Source organism: Rana temporaria, chromosome 4 (assembly GCF_905171775.1).
Source record: "Rana temporaria chromosome 4, aRanTem1.1, whole genome shotgun sequence".
NCBI classification, from domain to species: domain Eukaryota; kingdom Metazoa; phylum Chordata; class Amphibia; order Anura; family Ranidae; genus Rana; species Rana temporaria.
Window position 1 is genome coordinate 254914576 of NC_053492.1, and position 15510 is coordinate 254930085.

The window sequence follows — 15510 nt, forward strand, 5'->3', positions numbered from 1 at the left end:
ATTTTTTTTTACAGGTTACCGTTTAGAGTTACAGAGGAGGTCTAGTGCTAGAATTGTTGCTGGCGCTGTAACGCACGTGGCGATACCTCACATGTGTGGTTTGAACAGGGTTTACATATGTGGGTGGGACTTGTGTGTTCGCTTCTGAGCGTGAGCTACTGGGGATAGGGGCGTTTAAAAAATAATTTTTATTTTACTTAATTTATTTTATTTTTACGCTTTTTTTATTTTTTTAATTATTATTTTGATCACTTTTATTGCTATTACAAGGAATGTAAACATCCCTTGTAATAGGAATAGTTAGTGACAGGTACTCTTTATGGAGATGAGACCCCACATCTCTCCTCCAGGCTGGAAAGCATGAGATCGTGAAAAAAAAAATCACGGATCTCATGCTTTCAGCCGCGATTGCGGCTTTGTTTACATTCCGGTACCCGGGCATGACGTCATAACATTGCGCCCGGGCCACCGACGATCATAGAGATGACTGGTGACCATCTGGTCACCAGTCATCTCTATGCCTCCCATCCGGCGCCGGCAGATCGTTTCTCTGGGTCTCTGATGGCACCGAATGGCGGCGGGAGGGGGACGTCCCCTCCCGTCGCCTATAAGAACGATCAAGCGGCGGAACCGCAGCTATAATCGTTCTTATGGTGCACAGATTCGCCGGCTGAGGAGATGATATCTGAATGATGCCTGTAGCTGCAGGCATCTTTCAGATATCCCCACTGAAAGTCCAGGACGTCATACGACATCCTTGGGCGGGAAGTGGTTAATATCTTTTATGGATTTTAATAAAAAAGACGGTATACACTCAGAGATGCCTCTCCATTTGATCCTTCCTGCATAAGAGCTGTAACTAGATTCTCTGTTAAAGAGGCAGTAAAGAGATTAATAGCGGCCACGCACAGCGGAGCTGTGGGAAAGCTTGTGTAGACCCTCTTTGGTACGAGTTAGAACCCATTTGGGTTGGGACACAAACCTGCATTAAGGGGGATTGTTGGTAGTGGCAAGCACTTTATTTTAAAGTGTTACTAAACCCAGGACCCTGCATTCACTATATCTGATCTGCCACAGTACACAGAACATGGAAATGCAATCATCTTAGTAAATAAAAACTGAAATACTGCTTCTATAATTGTCCAGCCAAGCACTGGTTAAAGCTTGTAGGAGTAGTTTTCATTCTCCTCTGTCTTATGAGGCTGACCCCTAACTTTCTGTCTGGGCAGTGCTGATTGGCCCTGTGCTGATCAGATGCACCCTCACAAAAAAGCTCACTAGAAGAAAGGGGGAATCAGAGCAGACAGGATCAAGCAGCCCTTTTACACAATGTGCGTGATTAACCCCTTAAGTTCCACAGTGAGTATAACAAGCATGTTTTACTGCATAGACACACTGGTTTTACGGTTGTGGGTTTAGTAGCAAAAAAAAGTACCACCTCAGCGTGATTTTTGAGATATGGCGATTTAGAAAAGAGGATTTTTTGTTCACTATGAACTTTCTTGAATTGTGTATTGTAGATATATGCATTTATTTTCAGTTTATGCCCAGGTATTTGGCCTTTAACTCCTTGCCACCAAGAGATATGCATCCTCGGCTTTCGAGGGTTATACCGTGAAGATGCCCGCAGCTGCAGGCATCATCTCGGTACCGTTGTTTAGAGCAGGCGATCAGTAAAAGCCGATTGGTTGCTATCCTGGAGGAGTGGGAGGGGACATCCCCCCTCCTGCCTTCTCCGCCGCTCTGACCAGGCCTCCCATCTTACCGGGAGAGCCGATCCACGATGAGCCTCTTCTGGCGCATAGCCACAGACAGGAACAAAGCTGTAAACGGCTTTGTTCCAATCTCCTGACTGTAACCACGGAAGTGACGTCACTTACGGTTTACTCGGCTGCCAATGGCGCCGTATATAAAAAAAATAGACCGTATTTAGAATCGCCATTTTCAGCAATCTGAATACTTTGAAGTGCAAAAGAGGGGTTAGGGGTCTTTTAGACCCCCGATCTCTCCATAAAGAGTACCTGTCACCACCTATTACTGTCACAAGGGATGTTTACATTCCTTGCGACAGCAATAAAAGTGATCAGTTTTTTTTTTTTAAACACAATTTAATAATATAAAAAGAAAATAAATAAGAAAAAAAGATAAAAAAAATTAAAACGCCCCTATCCCCGCAAAGCAAAGAAAACGCATGCGGAAGTCGCGCCCGCATATGTAAACAGTGTTCAAATCACACATGTGAGGTATTGTCGCAATCGTCAAAGCGAGAGCAATAATTCTTGCCCTAGACCTCCTCTGTAACTCTAATCTAATAACCGTAAAAAAATTAAAGCGTCGCCTGAGGAGATTTTTATGTACCGTAGTTTGTCGCCATTCCACTAGTAAGTGCAATCATAAAGCTTGACATGTTTGGTATCTATTTACTTGGCGTAACTTCATCTTTCACATTATACAAAACAATTGGGCCAACGTTACTGTTTTTTTTTTATTATTCATGAAAGTGTATTTTTTCCCAAAAAGTTGCGTTTTAAAACCCCGCTGCACAAATACCGTGTGACATAAAATATTGCAACATTCGCCATTTTATTCTGTGTGTGTGTATATATATATATATATATATATATATATATATATATATATATATATATATATATATATATATATATATATATATAATGTTTGGGGGTTCCAAGTAATTTTCTAGCAAAAAAATACAGATTTTAACTTGTAAACACCAAATATCAGAAATAGGCTTAGTCATGAAAGGGTTATACAAGGTCTGTTGATTTTATGCACATGCGTTTAAACCACATTAACCACTTCAGCCCCAGATGGATTTAGGCCAATTTTTGCAATACGGCACTGCTTCGCTTTAACTGACAATTGCGCCATCATTGCGACGTTGTATACAAACAATTTTTTTTCCCACAAATACAGCTTTCTTTTGGTGGTATTTGATCACCTCTCGTTTTTTCTTTTTTGCGCTATAAACAAAAGAAGAGCGACAATTCTGAAAAAAAACACACTATATTCTTTACTTTTTACTATAATAAATATCCAAAATAAAAAAAAGTCATCAGTTTAGGCCAGAATGTATTCTTCTACATATTTTTGGTAAAAAAAAAAATTGCAATAAAGCGTACATTTATTGGTTTATGCAAAAGTTATAGCGTCTACAAAATAGGGGATATAGTTATAATTTTTTTTGCTAGTAATATCGGTGATCAGCGATTTTTAACTGGGACTGTGACATTGCAGCAGACAGATCGGACTCTTTTGACACTTTTTTGGGGATCATTGACATTTTTACAGCGAACAAATAGCTAAAAATAGCTACCGATTACTGTATAAATGTCACTGGGAAGGACTTAACACTAGGGGGCAATCAAGAGGTTAAGTGTGTCCTAGGAAGGTGTTTCTAATGGTGAGGGGATGTGACTGACTAGAGGAGGAGCCAGATCTGTTTCTTCTTCCCTGTCAGAACAGGGATGTTACACACACACACACACAAATCCTTGTTCTGTCTCTTGTGCCTGCGATTGCCCATCGGTCACACACATTGGGTCCCCCGCCCGCTATGGCTCTTAAAGAAGCTGCTGTACATATAGGGCGATTCACGCAAGAGAGTCAATCTGCCGCCGTATATGTACAGGAAGCGGTTAAACCCCCCCCCATAAAAAAAACCACCACCACTAAGAATTTAAATACTGCAGTAGCACATAGCATTCGGATTACGAAAGTAAAGTTACTTAGAGATAAATCTTGATCAGCTGTTGGAAGTGCCTACATTTTGCTTATTGTCATTTGCCTCATTACGTAGGCCCAAAAAATCGAAATGATAAAAAAATTTTAAGGAATAAACATTTGGAAAGAATAAAGTCACTTTATGATCTTCCAAAAAATAGTTACCCCCATGCCAGCTGAGAAATGTTCACACACAGTGGTATGTTAGCGGGCAGCTGAGAAATGTTTACATACAATTAGTGGGCATCATAATCCCAGCTCACTGTCTATCAGCAGCTTAGTAAATGGCAAGCTTCTTGTCTGCATCTACAGAATAGATTAAGGGCTTGTTCATATGCATCGGGCCCTCTGAAGAACAAGGCATGGTCAGATTGCTTTTCAGACCATGTTTAATAGGCAGTAATATGTCGCTCCCTCACAGAATGATTTCTGCATTGCACACAGTTGCAGGGGGTTGTGGTCTGACCCTACAGATTAGCATTGGTCCCATTCGACGACTGCAATGCAACATGATGCTTAGTTTTTGGCGTGGCTCATAGCACTGTATCTTGGCGTGTGTAGAGCCCTGAGCAGCTGGATTTCAGTGTTCAAGTGCATGGATGAGGGGTAGTAAAACTGTGGTTCAACCGATTTTCCCACCCCCTGGCCATTTGTGTAAAACGAGGTCTAAGAACAAAAACCTAACCGGGAAAAAGTATGCTGCCAATAAATCAGAACTCCCAACCTGAATTCTTTTTTTCAGGTCACGATCTTGCCAAGTAGAGAAGTTGAAGGATAAGTATGGCAACCAAGGATATTGCAGTCCCCCAAAAATATTTATATATATTTTTAAGGCATAATAGATTAACTTACAGGTGCTAAGTTAGCCGTTTTCAGCAGACACCCAGAACAGGCTGGCCACAAATAAAATGAAAAAGTCTCATGGAGAACGTATCACAATAAAACATCTCCGTTATTAACCACTTAAAGACCGCCTCCTGCAGATATACGTTGGCAAAATGGCACGGCTGGGCACAAGCACGTACCTGTACGTCCTCTTCAGGTGCCCAGCTGTGGGTCGCAGGTCCGAAGCTCCGTGACCACGGCCGCGGGACCCGATCGCCGCTGGAGTCCCGCGATCGGTCCCCGGAGCTGAAGAACGGGGAGAGCTGTGTGTAAACACAGCTTTCCCGTTTTTCACTGTGGCGCTGTCATCGATCGTGCGTTCCCTGTTATAGGGAAAAACGATCAATGACGTCACACGTCCAGCCCCGCCCCCCTACAGTTAGAAACACAGACGAGGTCACACTTAACCCCTTCAGTGCCCCCTAGTGGTTAACTCCCAAACTGCAATTGACATTTTCACAGTAAACAATGCATTTTTACAGCATTTTTTGCTGTGAAAATGACAATGGTCCCAAAAATGTGTCAAAATTGTCCGATGTGTCCGCCATAATGTCGCAGTCACGAAAAAAAAATTGCTGATCGCCTCCATTAGTAGTAAAAAAAAAAAAAAATCATAAAAATGCAATAAAACTATCGCCTATTTTGTAAACACTATAAATTTTGCGCAAACCAATCGATAAACGCTTATTGCGATTTTTTTTTACAAAAAATAGGTAGAAGAATACGTATCGGCCTAAACTGAGGAAAAAAAATGTTTTTATATATTTTTGGGGGATATTTATTATAGCAAAAAGTAAAAAAATATTGAATTTTCTTCAAAATTGACGCTCTATTACTACTTCTGTTTAAAGCACAACAAATAAAAAACGCAGAGGTGATCAAATACCACCAAAAGAAAGCTCTATTCGTGGGGAAAAAGGACGCCAATTTTGTTTGGGAGCGACTTCGCACGACCGCCCAATTGTCAGTTAAAGCGACGCAGTGTCGAATCGCAAAAACTGGCCAGGTCCTTTACCTGCCTAAAGGTCCGGGTCTTAAGTGGTTAAATATATAGTCATTTTTACTACGACTCACTGCAATCTTTTCTGCCACTCAGCTAAAGGATGAATGTGACACCTGAGCAGCAAAAATGCTTGTAGGAATGATAGGTGCTTACACGCACAAGTTGGAAAATATTTGTGCAGTAACAAGAACTTTTGACAATGGTAAGTGGAAATTATATCTGCTAGGAAATCTGTACATGCCTTAGTAACCATCACTAACATAGTTGGAACTAGGTTCATTGCTTGAAAACACCAGGCCGTATCCGGCCACTTATACTCATCTTACGAAGCATACTCTGGACTGGCAGCGTTGTCATATTTGGGACTGCAACGCTTTTAGCTTTATTCGATATGACAGAAGGGTTTACACTGGGCTTGTAACTGCCTACAAATATTGCTTTCAGCAATTATGCAAATGTTGCCTTTTAGGTTTGTTACACAGCGATAATAACAGCCACATAACATTGCTCAAATTCTGAACGAGATGCTTTATAAAAGAAGCAGTAAGTCACAAATCCCAAATTCACTCAGTCAGGAATTGTGCTTTGTTCTACAGAAATCTATTCATGCCATTTAAAAAGCATAATGTTCTCTAAATCTTGACAGTTTTTGGAAGGGATTTTTTTTTTTTTAAAGATTTTGGCAGAAGCCTAAGCAAAAACATTTGTGTATCATAATATATCTTATCTTGCAGTAAACTGACATTGAGCTGCATACTGCAGAAGGCATATATGCATAAGAAACGTGCTACACTTAGAAATAATAACACCTCTGGGAACTCATCCATGACAAATGTCAGCAAAACAATTGTACTGTTAAACCACTTATGTGTGTTATTCACTACAACTATTCAAACAGAAAAATCATGCATGATTATATGGTAAATGGATCTCACAAAACGGTTTTCCAGGTTTTACCAGCACTTCCTTCTTAACAAGAACTATTAGTAAATATACTTATAGTAAAACGGTCTATGATTCCGGCTAGTTAGGCTTTTAACATGCAGTCACAGAAAACTGTATACCTGAACATTCCCTGATTATTCACTGCATGTACATTGACAAGCTTTGAAATGGCAGACAGTTTTTGGACTTACATTTGATACACATTCTTTAACCCTTTGCCATTCGTTTTCATGCATGTTAAAATCATATTTTTTTCCTAGAAAATTACTTAGAACCCCAAACATTATATATTTTCTGAAAACAGAGGCCCTGGAGAATAAAATGCAATTTTTTTATGTTGCACGATATTTGCACAACCATTTTTAAAACGCAAATTGTCAGGAAAAAAATACACTTAAATGAATTATAGTGCACACAAAATATATGTTGCATTGATTAAATAGATACCAAACAAGTCAGAATTTAAAGGAGAAGTACAGCCAAAGATTGTTTGGCTGTGCTTTTTTCTGTGGATCACAGCAGCGCAGTTCGTTCTACACCCCTGTGACCCATTTTCAGCAGACAGTGGGCTAAAGCCGACATCACAGAGCCGTTCCAGGCTCAGACAAGATCGTGACAATGAAGTCGGGATCAGCCCACATGTCTGGACTGGTACCCAGCTCAGCCTGCCACTCTCACCCCCTCCACAGCCCAGTGCTCCAGTGAGCGATGAAGGGAGGGCAAAACAGACAGCTCAGGGAGCCTTTACATTCCTGGGGTCACACACTTGGACCTGTACAGCACCCTGCCTGGAACAGTCTTTGGCTTCTTTTGTATGACCAAGGGTCTAGTGCTCCAAAAGGAGGCACATTACAGGCACAAAACCTTGGTCTTCTTCCTTGAGGCTTGGGCACCATCCATTTTCTGACCTTTTTGTCATATTGAATGGATCAGAATGCATAGTGCCTTGATCCTAGGCAGGACTTTCCACCGGGACCAGTCGCAGTGCAGAGCACTACTCCACTCCATCCACATTGAAGACACTGGCAAAAAAACTGAGGTACTTCCCATATGGGAGGGGTTATATAGAGGGGGACTTCCTGTCTTTTGGTATGCCAGTGTCCATTCACCTATAGGTGGTGTATAACCCAGATAGTAATTACTAGGGTTGTCCCGATACCACTTTCTTGAGACCGAGTACAAGTACCGATACTTTTTTTCAAGTACTCGCCGATACCGAATACCGATACTTTTTTTTTTTTTTTTTTATGTCATGTGACAGTATTTTTTTTTTTTATTATTATTATTTTTTACAGTGATTTTTTTATTTATTTTTAGGGGGATTGTCAGTGTGTTTTTTTTTTTTCTTTTTACATTTTTTTTTTTTTTAAATATTTATTGCAATTTTTTAATCAGCCCTGTTGGGGGTCTTTGGAGAGATATCAGGGGTCTTAACAGACCTCTGACGTCTCCCCTTTTAGACAGAGAAAGGGACTAAGGTCACAGATCCCCAGTCCCTTTCTCAGCTGCACTGGAAATGAATGGGCAGGAGACAGAGGCTCCTATCCATTCATAAACTGAAGCATCGTAAACACAGTTTACGATGCTCAGTTATATGAATGGACAGAGTCAGTGATCACTGACTCTGTTCATTCTGAAAAGGTAGGAGCCGGGTTTAGCGGCTCCTACCGCCGCTCTCCATCCTGACAGATTGAGGGGGGAGAGAAGCCGGGCACGGAGCGGGGGAAGAGAAGCCGGGCACGGAGGAGCGGGGGGGAGAGAAGCCTGTCACGGAGGAGCGGGGGGGAGAGAAGCCTGTCACGGAGGAGCGGGGGGAGAGAAGCCTGTCACGGAGGAGCAGGGGGAGAGAAGCCTGTCACGGAGGAGCGAAGCCTGTCACGGAGGAGCGAAGCCTGTCACGGAGGAGAGAAGCCTGTCACCGAGGAGTGGGGGGAGAGAAGCCTGTCACGGAGGAGCGGGGGAGAGAAGCCTGTCACGGAGGAGCGGGGGAGAGAAGCCTGTCACGGAGGAGCGGGGGGAGAGAAGCCTGTCACGGAGGAGAGAAGCCTGTCACGGAGGAGCGGGGGGAGAGAAGCCTGTCACGGAGGAGGGAAGCCTGTCACGGAGGAGCGGGGGAGAGAAGCTTGTCACGGAGCAGGGGGGAGAGAAGACGAGCATGGGGGAAAGACAGCATGGGGGAGAAGACTTGCAACTCCCCTGCCTGCCCAGGTATCGGGTGAGGCATCGGAGCATTTCCCCCTGGGGAAATGCTCGGTATCGGTACCGATACCGATACTAGTATCGGTATCGGTACATCCCTAGTAATTACTATAGCTGCTCTGTGTCCCGTGATGTACGATACAGAAAACAAACGTTGTGATAGCTTGGGCAGTAAAGTATCATCTTTTTGGAGAGATCTGGGCTCTGCCCTCCAAGGTAGCCAATCAAAAACAGATCAGTTTGATTGGCTGCCTCCGTGACATGTACAAACAGAAAAAAAAAAGCTGGAAATTGTGTTAAAACTGTGATGAAGTCCTTGACACTTCCAGCTTCACTCATCTCAGAGAAGGGGGAGGAACAGATGTTCCTCCTTCTCCACTGTGTTCTGCCGATCCCACTGCTTACAGAGGTCCAAGGTTTGCAGATGTTATGGAATGGCCTGAAAACAGTGGCAGGCAGCAGTGGGGGCCCTTTCCAAACCCTGTAAAGTGATCGGGTGGCTGTACAGGCGCTTAATGACTTTTACAGTAAAGCTGATCACTTCCTCTAAAAAATATTATACCAAGACCATGGCTGCATATGAGAAGCCATAATCCTAATATAACCACTTCCAATCCAAGGCGTACAGTGCCTTGAAAAAGTATTCATACCCCTTGAAATTTTCCACAGTTTGTCACGTTAAACCAAAAACATAAATGTATTTTGTTGGGATTTTATGTAATAGACCAACACAAATCGGCCCATGATTGTGAAGTGGAAGGAAAATGATAAATGGTTTTCAATATGTTTTACAAATAAATATCTGAGAAGTGTGGCGTGCATTTGTATTCAGCCCCCTTTACGCTGATACCCCTAACTAAAATCGAGTGGAACCAATTGCTTTCAGAAGTCACCTAATTAGTAAATAGAGCCCATCTTTGTGATTTAATCATAGTATAAATACAGCTGTTCTGTGAAGCTCTCAGAGGTGTGTTAGAGAACCTTAGTGAACAAACAGCATCATGAAGGAACAGACCAGACAGGTCAGGATAAAGTTGTGGAGAAGTTTAAAGCAGGGTTAGGGTATAAAAAATATCCCAAGCTTTAAACATCTCACGTAACACTGTTGAATCCATCATCCGAAATTGGGAAGAGTATGGCAAAACTAAAAACCTACCAACACATGGCCATCCACCTAAACTGACAGGCTGGGCATGGAGAGCATTAATCAGAGAAGCAGCCTAGAGGCCCATGGTAACTCTGGAGGAGCTGCAGAGATCCACAGCTCAGGAAGCAGAATCTGTCCAAAGGACAACTATTCGTGCACTCCACAAATCTGGCCTTTATGGAAGAGTGGTAAGACAAAAGACATTGTTGAAAGAAAGCCATAAGAAGTCCCTTTTGCAGTTTGCAAGAAGCTGTGTGGGGGACACAGCAAACATGTGGAAGAAAGTGCTCTGGTTAGATGAGACCAAAATCTGACTTTTTGGCCTAAAAGCAAAACATTATGTATGGCGGAAAACCAACACTGCACATCACCCTGAACACACCATCCTCACTGTGAAACAAGGTGGTGGCAGCATCATGTTGTGGGGATGCTTTTCTTCAGCAGGGGCAGGAAAGCTGAACAGCTTGATGGGAAGATGGATAGAGCCAAATACAGGGCAATCTTAGAAGAAAACCAGTTGGTCTGCAAAAGACTTGAGACTGTTGCGGATGTTCACCTTCCAGCAGGACAATGATCCTAAACATACAGCCAGAGCTACAATGGAATAGTTTAGCTCAAAGCATATTGTTAGAATGACTCAGTCAAAGTCCAGACCTTAATCCAATTGAGAATCTATGGCAAGACTTGAAAATTGCTGTTCACAGATGCTCTCCGTCCAACCTGACAGGGTTGGAGCTACTTTGCAAATAAATATGTGCAAAAATTTCACTCTCTAGATATGCAATGCTGGTAGAGACATACCTAAAAAGACTTGCAGCTGTAATTGCAGTTAAAGATGGTTCTACAAAGTATTGACTGTATGGGCTGAATACAAACGCACACCACACTTTTCAAATATTTGTAAACAAAATGTGAAAACCATTTATCATTTTCATTCAACTTCACAATTATGTGCCACTTTGTGTTGGTATATCACATAAAATCCCAGTATATATTTGTTTAAGTTTTTGGTTGCAATATGAAAAAATTTGAAACATTTCCAGGGGTACGAATACTTTTTCAAGGCATTGTGTGTATTTATATGTACACTGGTTGGGCAGTGGTTATTGGCTAGCTATGTATTTTATTTCATGTAAAACCAATATTTAGGGTACAATATATAACATGTGGCCAGGGAAACTGTTTTGACACAGTGCAAATTAAAACAGAAATGTTTTGCTTTTTAAGTTCACGTCCACTTTAAGTCAAAAGAATACCCCTGGGAGATGCAGAATACAAAAAAAAAAAAATGTCTTCATAAATTTAGGGCAATTTGTATTCTGCTACATATTTTTTGTTAATTTTTTGTTTAAAAAAAATATCCCAATAAGCGTATAATGATTGGTTTGCGCAAAAGTTATAGCGTCTACAAACTATGGGATATTTTTATTTAATTTTACTAGTAATGGCAGAGATCAGTGACTTATAGCGGGACTACGATATAGCAGTGGACATTCTGACATTAACTGACACTTTTTGAGGACCAGTGACACAAATACAGTGATCAGTGCTACAAAAATATGCACTGACACTAAAGAAACTAATGACACTGGGTGGAAAGGGGTTAACATCAGGGGAGATCAAAAGGGTTAACTGTGTTCCTAGCCAGTGTTTTACTGTGTTGGGTGCTTTTACTAGGAGAAGAGGCGTAATTATTATTATGGATGAAAATTCCATCCCATCCCTCCTGTGAGAACAGTGATCTGCCTTGGTTACATAGGCAGATCACAGTTCTGTCTCTTTGTCTGATGATCGGCAGGTGCCGGAAGACATCAGGTACTGAGTACCCATGTGCAATCACAGAGGAAGCAAGCTGCCTCTACCCGCGAGTGTCAGATCACGTATATATACAGTACGTGTCAGTCGGTCGGTTGGGTCAACCGCACTACCCAATCCCCATCTGGCTCTAATCACGTACTTGAAAAAAAAAAACGAAAAAAAAAAACACTACTATACATTTAATTTACAAAATTTACATTAAAATTACACCTCAGGCAGTACGTGCATTACTGTTCCACCAACCCTATTTTGTCCCATTCATCCTCTTATTTGGAGCCTTTCATTTTCAATGAACACTGATTATACAGTGAAGGGACCACTAGCTGCATAAAGCAATGATCTTGTCCCATGTCAAACCCGCAGTGGGTAACCCCTGAGACACAGTTCCCAACTTGTCTTATTGTAACTGCCCTGTTTCAATGCAAATAATCATACACCAAATTCAGCTGAAAACAATACAAAAAATAAATTAAAAAAAAGAGCCAAAATGGACAAACCTCATTCTGAAGTTCATCATTGCTTTTAGCAGATGCCAGCATTTCAAATATAGTGTTGCACAAGTCTTCTACAGTGGCACCTCCAGTGGAACTCTGCACAACATATTTCTCCACCTCATCGTACAGTAAAGAGCCTTCATCTTCATTGCTGCCATGTTTTTGGTGAGTACTTATAGCAGATATGTCTTTCTGGCCATTGTGAAATTTTAGAAAGTCTAGACTAATATCATTATCTGCCTCAACGCTGCCATTTAGTGGCAAATCTTCAGTCTCTTCCAGTTCATACATTTCCAGAGAAAATATGACATTTTTCCCAAAGAATAGTGCATCATCAATGTTTTTCTCATGAAAATGTTGTGAGAGTTTCTTAAGCTGTTCATCAGTCAGCAGTGACACAATTCTATATGTGGCATTACAGGCTGCTGTAGCACATGTTGATGGAAAAGGACCAAACATCTGTTTAATGGCCTTGGTTTCTTCGTGACCGACAGTTTCTTTATCATAGAAGGTTTTGAAGAGGAACATGGCTGCACTTTCAATTGCCTCTTGTCCATGGTCAGTTCCCGCTGTAAGAGAAGAAAGCAATCATTTTGCCATTCTGTGTGTGTTTATGATTTAAACTGCCTGTAAATAAATGTGTGCCATCTCCCCTGTAATAGCTTAAACCTTTCACTCCAAATCACAAGCACTACAATAAAAATGACAACCTAGGAGAAATACAACCCCAAAGTCACCCTTATGTAAATATTTAAGTCTGAATTATTGAGCCCGGGATCAGAAGATTGAAATTCACTTGCTGCAAAACAATCAAGTGAGATTCTCCTCTATCCAGACTAGCCAGGTGAAAAATTACCAAGTTGAATTCACAGCACATCATGAATTTAAAGAATTTGTCTTTAACAAAAAGTAATTTACCAATCTGTTTTGCAGCCTGTAATATTTCTTTTAGACCCTCGTTTATTGCTTCATGCTCCTTGTCCACAATGCCAGTGACAAATTGAGTTATTTTCTTCCAAGTAAGGTCAGACTCCAAAACTTGTTCACGCAACTTCGATCTTTTGTTCTGTAAAATTAATGCAGTATGGATAAAAGAAAATGTCTCTCTTCAAACGGCTTCAAAATTAAATGTTTTGAGAGAAAATGTGCAATCAAAGAGAAAAGTGAAAGCTTTTCAAAATAACTATTGTTTCGAAATGAAATGACCGCAAAGACGGCTTTTCTGTACACTTAAATTGACGTATTGTGATAAACAAGTGTGAATCCAGCAGTGCTATAAATAATAGGTACATTAAAAACACTTGATGAGAGAAAAAAAAAAAAGTGTTATTTTTACTATTTACTACATGGTAAGAGGCGTTAATGTTGCTACCAGAGTTTCATGTAAAGATGCATAAATAAATATAAAATTCAAGCTTTCAGGATAGAGAACCTTTTAACTGTGCACTTAAATAATGAGAAACCCATTATCTTAAGAAGAGAATTATTTAAACACCTCTCTCAATGTTGGAATATGAAGCTTGTGAGTAACAATTATCAACTTGCCAGGCACTCTAGTACCATTTCAAAGCTTGGACAACATGCAAAAAAACAAAGACTGGTGCCATACAGAGAGTGCCTTGAATTTTTCTTAACAAATTTTCTCAGATTGGGTCAATACGAAAAAAGTTGTGGTTAGCGCTCAGGTGGGAGGCGAAATCTATGCTAAACCGCTGTGAATGCTGGCTGGAAGAGTAGCCCGTCCGAGCTGCAGCAATGTCTGAGGGAAGAATCCAAAAGCTGCACATCGATGGCAAACCCGTGTGAAAAGTGTATGGCAGCCTTAACCTGGATTCCGACCAGGCCACGCCTCAATGCATTTCGCTGTGCCTCTTGGGGCTTAGGCCCCGTACACACGACCGAACATGTCTGCTGAAACTGGTCCGCTGACAAGTTTCAGCAGACATGTTCGGTCGTGTGTACGGCCGATCGGACTAATGTCCAGCGGATCGGACAGGTTTCCAGCGGACAAATGTTTCTTAGCATGCTAAGAAACATGTCCGCTGGAAGCCTGTCCGTCGGACATGTTCGGTCGTCTGTACGACTTACCGGACATGTCCGCTGGGCCGCCATCCCTCGCATGCGTCAAAGTGATTCGACGCATGCGTGGAAGCATTGACCTTCCAGCGTTGCGCACGTCACCGCGCTGTCTGTCCGCGCGGATTTTGGTTTGATGGTGTGTACAACCATCAGACCGAAATCTCCCAGCGGACATGTCTGATGAAAACGGTCCGGCGGACCGTTTTCATCGTACTGTCCACTGGTGTGTACGAGGCCTTAGTCATGGGAAACATTCCCACGACTAAAGTGCAAAGGGCGGAGCAAATTTTGTTGGGGTGTGGCCTGGTTGGAGTCCAGGTTGAGGATGCTATACACTTTTCACACGGGTTTGCCATCGATGTGAAGCTTTTGTGCACTCTGATTGGATGAGGTGGAGATTGGAATGTTACCGCTCTGTCGCTCCAATTTGTCCAATCAACATCTGCCTTGTATTAATTTAGCGTTCTATGACTGGCGTCTATGCGAAACAAGCAACCCCCTGTAGTTACAATGCAGCCCCTAGGCACAGAACAGCGAGGCTCACTGCAGTAGCAGTGGCTACTGTGAAGCTCCCATTCCACACGGATCAGCTATGAAAAAATCCTACTTACACTGGTCCAAAATAACTGCGGAAAAAATATTTAATTTTTATTTAGCTTTGATCACAGTTTTTTAAAGTGTTTCTAAAGCCAAAACATTTTCTACCTTCATGCATTCCCTGCAGGAAGTTAAAAAAAAAAAACATTTTAAAGCTTGCTGTCCTCCCACACCTCCCTAAATACTTACCCGAGTCCTCAATTGATACAGCGCAGAGCATGGCTGGATCTATTCTCTCCACACAGGGACTTGACCAGCAGGAGCCATTGACTCCTGCTGTTGTCAACCAAATGCTATGAAGAGGAAGTGGAGGTGGGGCCAAGCCTCGCTGTGTGTGTATGGAATGCGACTCCATAAACACACATAGCTCAGGACTGAGCACGCATGTGTGCCCCCAATAGCAAGCACTTGCTATGGAGGTACATGGAGAAGAAAAGCCAAGATCACCGGTAGGGTCACCAGAAGACGAGGTCCGGTGCAACTCTGTGCAACACCACTGGACAGAGCAGAGGAGTATAACATGTTTTTTATTTTAATAAAGAAAAAAAAACTGCCTTTAGTAACACTTCAATCATAGCTAAAATTAAGGACCCTAAGCG

General features: G+C 41.8%; 1 protein-coding gene across 3 annotated transcripts in view; it reads right to left on the minus strand.

The window, feature by feature from the left end:
- ASCC3 (activating signal cointegrator 1 complex subunit 3) overlaps window positions 1–15510 on the minus strand; it is an 841816-nt gene that overhangs the window by 801820 nt on the left and 24486 nt on the right. For all 3 annotated transcript variants that reach the window (XM_040350155.1, XM_040350157.1, XM_040350156.1), the window contains 2 exons: window positions 13154–13301; window positions 12239–12804 (listed from right to left, as the gene is read on the minus strand). In XM_040350155.1, coding sequence (XP_040206089.1) covers window positions 12239–12804; window positions 13154–13301 — 714 coding nt within the window. The remainder of the gene's footprint in view (window positions 1–12238; window positions 12805–13153; window positions 13302–15510) is intronic.